Genomic DNA, 8,350 nt, shown 5'->3' on the forward strand with positions numbered 1-8,350 from the left:
CGTACCCGGTGCAGCGGCCTCTCGGGTCCGGGCGAGTCTGGACGGCCCCCGGCTGCTCTGGCAGTTGCGGGCGGGGGAAGCCCGGGGCCCCCCAGGTGTGCGCGGGGGCCGGCGGCGCCGGGTGAAGGGAGCGAAGACCCAGGGAAGCAGGAGAGGGTCCAGGGCCGGACGGCGGGGGCGGGGCGCGCGGAGCGCCCGGGAGCGGCTCCGGCCGGAAACACGCACACTGCGAGAGGAAGGTTCCTAGGTGTTCGCGGTCCGGCCTGTGCCCCAGCCTCGCCCGACACCCAACACGCAAGAGCCAAGAGCCAGCCTGAGACGGAGTGCGGAATGTTTATTGGGCAAGGAATGTGGGGGACGTGGGCGGAGGGGGGGTACAGACGCCAACCAGACTGTGCCGGCGCTCTTTTCTCGCGCCTTCCACGCAGAAGACAACTGCTCGCCACTACGGAGAGCGGAAAACCAGGGCTCAGAGAGGTCGCAGCGCTGGAAAAGGCTCACGCAGCACAGCGGGCCGAGCGCAGCTCCCTCCGCTCCCGGGCCAGGGCGGGGCGACAACTTTGGTCTACATCACACAGCTAGGCGGGAGAGAAAGGAAGGGCTTCTCCCGCGGGTGGAGGGGAGGCCGAGGCCGAGGCCGGGCGGGCGGCTCAGTGCAGGCGGACGTGCTGCGCCAGCTCGGCCGCGTCCTGGAAGCGGCGCGGGCACAGCGGGCACGTGTGCGGCGGGCCGGCGCGGGCGCGGTGCGTGGCGCGGTGCCGCGACAGGTGGCTGGAGCGCTTGAAGGCCTTGCCGCAGGCGCCGCACGTAAAGGGCTTGAGGTCCGAGTGCGACACGCGGTGGCTCTGCAGCCGCAGCGGGCTGGCGAAGACCCGGGCGCACTCCGGGCAGCTGTAGCCCTTGCGCGGGCCGGGCTCCCCGGGGGGCGCTTCGCGCTGCGGCGGGCCCCGGGGCTCCTCCTCCAGCGGCACCGTGTACGTGTAGGGGACCCCGTTGGCGTCGATGAGCAGGTGGCGGCCGAGCCGCGGGGGCCGGGGCCCCGCCGCCGAGGAGGGCGTGGAAGCCGCGCCCTCCGCCTTGGGGAAAGGGGGAGCCTTGGGGGGCGGTGGGTCCATGGCCTCGGGGGAGGAGGACCGAGGGTGGGGCGGCCGCGGCGGCAGCAGCAGCATCTGGAGCGGAGCTGGGAGCGGCGGGGGAGAGAAGTTAAGGGCGCCTCTTCCCGGCGGGGAGACGACCCGTCCAGCGCAGCGCTCTCGGCGCCGGACCGGCCTTCCTGCTAGAACGCGCTGACTCCAGGCCCGACCTCCCCGCCTGCACCCAGCAGCTCGGCGTGGGGGCTGGACCCGGCGCAGGAGGACCCTCCTCGCGCCCCGCTTCACGTCTCCTCCTCCCAGTCTCGGGGCGACCCGACCCCAGGCGTCCTCCCCTCTCCTGCCGCTGCACCCTGGGCCGGGCTGCGTCCCACCCTCCGCCGTCCGCACCCCCCCAGGTGTCCCCGGGCTCCCCAGCTCGCGGTCGCCGCCCCACCTCCTCCCCGCGTCCCCGGAGCCCCACTAACCCAGTTCCCCACTTTCACCCAGGACTCCCCTGTCCCACACTGCGTGCCTCTAGGTCCCCCTCCTCGCCCCACACGACCTCCATCATGCACAACCCCGGGGGCGCCTCGCTGCGCGCCTTCTATTTCCCATCTTGCTACCGCTCGTTCCCGCAGGGCCGCCGGTCCCCGGCCCGTAATGACACTGACACCTCGGGCCCTCGGGCGCCGCCTCCTCTCCCGGGCGGGCGCGGGGCCCAGCCTTCCGCCCACGCGCCCTCCCCCCGGCCCTCCGCCCTCCCTGGCGCCCCTGCTCCTCTCCTCGGCCCCATCCCTCCGGGTCCCCACGGCGCGGCCTTTCCCCTCCGCCCCTGCGCCGCCACCCCCGCCCGCGGGCCTTTGCGGTCCCCGGCCCGGCCTCCTCCCCCCTCCCGGCCCCCGTACCCGGTGCAGCGGCCTCTCGGGTCCGGAGAGCTTGCGGGCAGCACCGGGCCGGCGGCGCCGGGGAAGCGGGACCGGCGGGGCACGGGGGGCGCAGGGGGGCGGCGGCGTCCGTGGGAAAAGGCGCCGGCCGGAAACGCGCGCGCCAAGCTCGAAGGTTCCGCCGCCGCAGCCCGCCCCTCCCACGCAGCAGCCTGCGGGAGGGCGAGGGGACAGCGCTGGCCAGTGAGCTCCCCGAGGTCCCGCGGGCAGAGCCACGCTCAGTCTGTCTTCTGCACCGAGCCACCCCGCCTGCCCAGACGAAGCCACCCAGCACGGCCGAGGGCAGGGGAGGGATGCTTCTCGGCTGGGCCACACGTTACAGTGACCGTTAGCTGAGCCCTTCCTCGGTGACAGCCACCACTGAATGTCCCGAACCTCCGAAGCAGGTTCAGCAGGTCGGTACTGGAGGATCCCTGTCTTACGGGAGCTCCGCGATTGGGTGAAGATCAGCCAGCCGGCGCGGGGACAGCCTGCGGTCACTGCACACTGCAGGCAGGCCCTCAGCAAGCGCCCACCCTTGCCCCGCCCCACGCCAACCTTCACCCCTGGCTCAGGGCAACGGCCTGCCCACCCACCGGGTCCGCCAATCACTTCTCTCTGTGCCAGCATGGCAATATGCTTTTAAACCCCCAGATTCCTTCTTAGGTCTCCTGACTTAAAATCCTTCTCGCTTTGCTTAGAATAGAACCCGGAGGCCTTTAGGAACCCATATAGAGTTGACACTGGCCGCCTGGACCCCCTGGTCAGTGCCCTGCTGCCTTTCCTCAGCTCAGCCCACCACCCCGCCCATCTCAAGGGCGTTTGTGTAGGCTGGGAAGGTGGGGCACGCCTATAATCGTAGCACTCGGGAGGCTGAGGCAGGAGGATCAAGAGTTCTAGGCCAGTTTGGGCTACATAGTGATACCCTGTCTCAGAAAACCACAAGAGAAACCAAGGGCCTTGTGTTTGCTCTTCTGCTCTCCGGGATGTTCCTCTCTGTCCCTCACAAGGATGGTGCCTCTCTGGCCGTTTAGATCTCAGCTCAAGTAACACGCTGTCCCTGCAGCCTGTGATGAGGGGGTCAGCTAGGCAGGCTACACCTGCTGTCCTGTCACTATCATCTCCTATTCTCTCCCCTCTGCTGCAGAAACCTGGCCTGTCACACTACTGATCTTGGCAGAGACCTCACCTGCAACAAGTGCAAAGAGCGCACACCCTCAGCTCCTTCCCAGAGCGGACAAGCGCCAAGTTGCCTCACTTCCCGCTGCGTCTCTGCTGGCCTTCCCTCACCAGGACCCCAGCTCCAGTCTGCTCCCTGGAATCCCCGGCCTCCAGGTCCTTCCCTGCACTGGCCTGCCAGATCCTTCTCCAACTGTGTCCGCTCAGAATCTTCCCATGGCCCCCACTGGCCATGCGATGAAATCCAAGCTCCTTGGCCTAGAATCTGAAGATACTCGGTGGGGTGGCTCAGCCACACCTCCCATGTTGGTATTATCTGTAGTGACAGGTCCCGAGAACAAGGTACCCACGGATGAATAAGAAAAGGTAAACGATAAGAAAAACAGAAGAGGCAAAAGTCTGGGATCAGGGGGCCCACGGCCTCTGGGACCGCAGCAGAGCCTCGATCACCCATCTCAATCACCTTTTATTAGAACCCATAACGTAACTCAGACCAACGGGAGAAATTCATTATCCCTTTCCATTTCTGCCTCTCAGCTGATGGTAACCATCCTCGGGCGAGCCTCCCACACCCCGCACCACATGCAATCAGCACGGCTGTGTATATCATAAGCCAACCGTCAGTGATGGGTTCATTAGCAATCACAGTCCTTCCCCCACACCCCCACACCATTCATCCTGTGCTCCAGCCACACGCTGCCCCCTCACAGCCCAGGCAGACCTGGACCTGGCACGGCTCCTTGAGGAAAGCCCGTGAGTCTTCCCTCAGCCTCTGCCTTCCAGAACCCTGCTGACTCTGACCTCCTGAGCTGGCTGGGCCTCTCCTGCATGGCCCCATCACCACCCTGCTAGGACCAGAATGATGATTCCAACACCTTGTTTAAAACCCTCCCAGGGCTCTGCCTACAGAGGAAACCCCTTCACCTGGCACCCAAGGCCTCTCACAGCCTGCCTCAGCCTCCTCCTCTCCCCACCCTGGCTAGACAGCTGTAGCAAGTCGTTCTGACTTCTCTGTTCGTGCCTCAGATTTGGAGCTGCTGTGTCCCGGCTCACCCTCAGTCTGGGATTCCCGTCACCCTCCAGTGCTGTCAAGCAGACGCCTCTGCCCGGAGCAGTTGCGCTACCCAGCCTCCCCTGGGACCGGTCATCTGCATCCCCTCACTCTGCGTTCTCTCCCAGCCCCAGCACACCTGTCTCTCCACAGCCTGGCAGGCTGCAGCACCACGGGCTCAGGGAGGGCCTGAGGCTTGCTTCGGCCTCCCGCTGAGAGGCCGTGACACCACGCCCCCTTCTGCTCAAGAAGCTTGCTCAGAAAGCCTCTCTGAGCACCCCGTCATGCTTCTCAGCGTCTGTCATTTGCCCTGTATTATCTTGCTTCCTGTACAGTGACCCCGCCCCTTTGGGGAGTACAGTAATGTGATTCCCAAACCTGCGCCTCTGGGTCACTCCGGCTCCAAGTAATTCACTCCTGGGCTTTGTGTCTCCCTGTCTATACCAGCCTCCAACACTCACTGCCCTGAGGGTCATTCGGTCCACACCCCAAAACCCCTCTTGGCCCACTGGGCAGGATGCCCAAAATTTTGCAGCTCCTGGGCCTGTCCACTCTCTGTAGGGCCTTCCATGCCGGAGATATAGCTCAGCAGCACAGCGCCTGCCTGGCAAGCACCAGGTCCTGAGTTCGAATCCCGGTGCAAAAAAAAAAATGCTATCACTCTGTAGGGCCTTCCAGGCCAGAGGTGGCTGCAGGGATGACTTCCAGGGATGCATTGACCTCCCAACCAGGAATCGGGGGTGGACACATTTTGGAAGTCAGAACAGCAGGTTAGCCAGAAACAGCCTCTCTAGAGAAAGGTTCCCAGGTCATTTGGGTTCCTGCCTTACCACGGAAATATAAAAGGAATCAAAATTAACATTTACTTGAGCTCATCGCAGCAGACGTCACTCTGTGAGTTACCTACTGTACAAATAAGCATTGGCACATCATGTGCCACAGTTTTAGTTATTTTCTCATTGCTAAAACAAAATATTCAATGTCCCCAGGTTGGGGGCTGGAGGTTTAGCTCAGCGGCACAGCGCCTGCCCGGCAAGCGCAAGGTCGTGAGTTCGATCCCCGGTACCAGAAAAAAAAAATTAAAAAATAAACATCCCCAAATTAAAGGTTTGTTTTAGCTCATATCTATAGAGATTTCAGTCCATAGCTGGTGCCAAAGAAGGGCAGCGTGGCAGAGGGCACTGCAGAGGACAGTCCATGGCAGGGCAGGCAGGAGGCAGTGAAGGCAGCAGTGAGCCTCTTTTCCCCCTTTCTGTCTTATGTCCCATCCAGGCTACAATCCTTTGGGTTCGTCTGTCATTATTGGACCTTGTCATTATCCACACCCAGAACGATTCTAAACCAATCAGTGGACTAATTCAGTTATCACACACCCTAGATGCAGCCACCTCTGCAAAGCCCCACTTGGGAGTGAACGAGAGTTGGGGGGGGGATCTAGACACAAGCCGTGACAGCCGCCTGTGAACTGTAGTGATCTCTGTGTGCTGCCTGCCACTCCTGATATTTGACGGCTCCATTCCTCCTATGCATCCTGGTTTAGAAACTGTCCAATATTACAGACAGGGAGGCTGAGTTCCTATTAAACAGTGGCGGATTCTAGCCTGTAAAGAGAGGCCATGGCAGAGCCAAGTTTCCTATGAGAATCCAACCCCCGCCTCTCAGCCCTGCCTGGGATGGCTAGCGGGTACACAAGGGTCCACAGGACTCAAGGGGAGTCCCTTGCCTCCAGTCACACAGCAAGGAAGCAGTGTGGCCAGGACCCACGCCTCTGCTCTCTCCACCAGAAATAAGAGGCCGTGTGGAGCCCCTGTTGCCGGTCTTCTACCCAGCCCGGTGGACCTGGACAGCCGGCTTTGGACATCCTAATGAAGCCTGGCACTGGGCAGGCGGCAGGACAGACAGAGCCACAGATGAAGTGCCATGTTGGGAGGGCTTTGCCGCTGGCAGCAGCACAGATGTGGGCCCACTCTGTGGGTCTCTGGCATGCAGAGCTCATGAAGATCTGAAAAGGACGCCCCGGGCCAGCTCCAGCTAGCTCTGCCGGTGTGTGGGGTCCTCCTCTACTATGTGCAAGGAAGGGTACTATTCCCAGCAAAGAGCAGGTGACAGTCCTTTCGAGGGAGGACAGAGGTCATAGAGGGAGGGGCGAGGGGAGGGGCTGATTCAGCGCAGGAGTCGGGGCGGTAGGGACCCATGGCAGCAGCAGCAGGGGCGACGTATGCCATCTGTGGGGTCCTGAACCTAAGAGGAGTAAATAAAACTCACCCCCAAAGTCCCCAGCTCAGAGCCTCTGTCCTGCACCCCAGGGCATGCACACCCCCCAGCTACGTGTCCCCCAGCTAACACACCCTGAGTCCTCACCAGCTCCTTCCCTGCAGACTGCCGTACACCCTGGCTTGGAGGTCACCCAGGTTGGATGTGACAGCCGCTGAAAGCATGCTGCTGTGTCCACTCTGCAACTGCCACCTCCCGGCTGGACACTGGGCACCCAGGGAAGGGTCCCCGGGGTATTAGTTGCCAGAGGCGTTGGATCATCCCCACTGCGGTGACAGATTCCGCCTCCTCTTAGGCACTGGAACCTGCTGAGCCAGCTCTCCGCGACCCCCGGACCGCCTGGGGCACACGGGCCTCAGCCGGACCCCCCGTGGGTGCTGACATGTCAAGCTGTGCCTCTGGCCAGTGTGTGCAGCTAGGTGTACAGCACGTTGCCCCAGGCAGTGACCAAGCACTGCCTAGGCTCAGAGCAGATGAGAAGGAGGCCCCATCTCAGGGTTCATGACGGAGGGAAGGAAATCAGTGTTCGGTTAGAAGACACTCACGCCCATCCTTAGACCCAAAGGAGCAGCTACAGGAAGCAGGAAGGGCTTCCCGAGCAGACGGGGGGCGGGTGGTGGGCATAAGCTCAGCGCTGAGGTGCCCAGAGGACCCATCTGCATCCCCTGGTCTTTTGTTCCTTGCCCATTTTCTCTTCTACCCTCCGCTGCTCCCAGCTGCTTCAAGAGCTCCTAGGCCTTGCGGGGGCGACAGAGACCAGCATGTCTGAACTGCTGCCTAGGCCGTACACCCCGACTCAGATTCAAAACCTGCTAAGGATCATTCAGCCTCACTGAGAAACCTTATGAAAATGAAGACCGTAAACAGGTGTGGTGGTGACAGCTGTAATCCCAGCACTCTGGGAGGCTGAGGCAGGAGGATGACAAGTTTAAGCCCACCCCAGTCAGCTCAGCAATTCCCTGAGACCCTGCCTCAAAATTTAAAAATAGAAAGGGCCGGGGATGCAGCTCCGTGTGAAGGGTCCTATCCTCAGTATGGGGGGGTGGTTAAGATTCTAAGGGAGCAAGTACAGTGGTGGCTCGCTCGATTCACGAACTTAATTTGTTCTCTGACCTTGGAAAAGACAGCCACATTCGTGTTTGTGAGAGGAAGATGGCCATGGTCATGTTTGTCACCCGAGTCAGAGTTTGCAAGCAGAAACTAAATTTTGCAAAATGTTTGTGTTTGTGCACCAAACTGTCTGCAAATAAAATCATTTGTGAACCAAGGCACCGCTGTGGTTTCGCTTCTCAAATTCGGTCTTAAGATTTTGCAGACAAAGAAACAGAGGCCTAGAGAAGTGAGATGTGGACAGTCACACAGCAACTGGACAGCAGGGCCAGGGTCAGACGCCAGCCTGGGGGTGGGGGCTTACACTTTCTCACCCCAGTAGTGGCCTGCAGGGAGACGGCTGCTGGCCCCTCACACATACACGGGGTGTCACTGTGAAGAACGCAGGTTGGGAAAAAGGGACCGCTCCGGCGGGGAAACGTGGTGTGGGTGACGCAGGTCTGCCGCCCATGCGGTGGGACGGGACAACCAGCCACAGACCGGAGGCGGTGCCTGCCCACAAGGACAGGGAAGGAGGGCCCCGAAGGCGGGACCTCTGAGGCCCTGCTCGCCCAGAGCCCGGTGAGCCCTGGAAAGGCTGCCTCCCTCCTCCGCGTGACCATTTCCAGGGTGGCCTGTGGCCTCGGAGTCCTGACCGCCTGGAAGACCCAGGTACCCCTGGCTGTGTCTCCTGCAGAGACTCTGACAAACTCTAAACAGAAAACAGCAGTTGGACCAGTAGGTGTCTTGGTTACTTTTCT

The 8,350-nt window shown here is 61.7% G+C and overlaps 2 protein-coding genes across 2 annotated transcripts in view; both read right to left on the reverse strand.

Annotated features, from left to right (window-relative positions):
- Znf581 (zinc finger protein 581) overlaps positions 1-87 on the reverse strand; it is a 1,987-nt gene extending 1,900 nt beyond the window's left edge. The window contains exon 1 of the mRNA XM_005413288.2: positions 6-87. The gene's annotated coding sequence lies outside the window, so the exon portion shown is untranslated. The remainder of the gene's footprint in view (positions 1-5) is intronic.
- Positions 88-317: 230 nt separating this feature from the next.
- On the reverse strand, positions 318-2,252 carry Znf580 (zinc finger protein 580). Its single transcript, XM_005413287.2, has 2 exons — positions 1,979-2,252; positions 318-1,180 (listed from the first exon to the last, which is right to left on the reverse strand). Exon 2 carries the CDS (start codon positions 1,167-1,169, stop codon positions 651-653), a length of 519 nt encoding a protein of 172 aa, XP_005413344.1. The 5' UTR covers positions 1,170-1,180; positions 1,979-2,252; the 3' UTR covers positions 318-650.
- Between the last annotated feature and the right edge of the window lie 6,098 nt (positions 2,253-8,350).

The sequence above is a fragment of the Chinchilla lanigera genome, unplaced genomic scaffold (assembly GCF_000276665.1).
Source record: "Chinchilla lanigera isolate Chin_1 unplaced genomic scaffold, ChiLan1.0 scaffold00166, whole genome shotgun sequence".
NCBI lineage: Eukaryota > Metazoa > Chordata > Mammalia > Rodentia > Chinchillidae > Chinchilla > Chinchilla lanigera.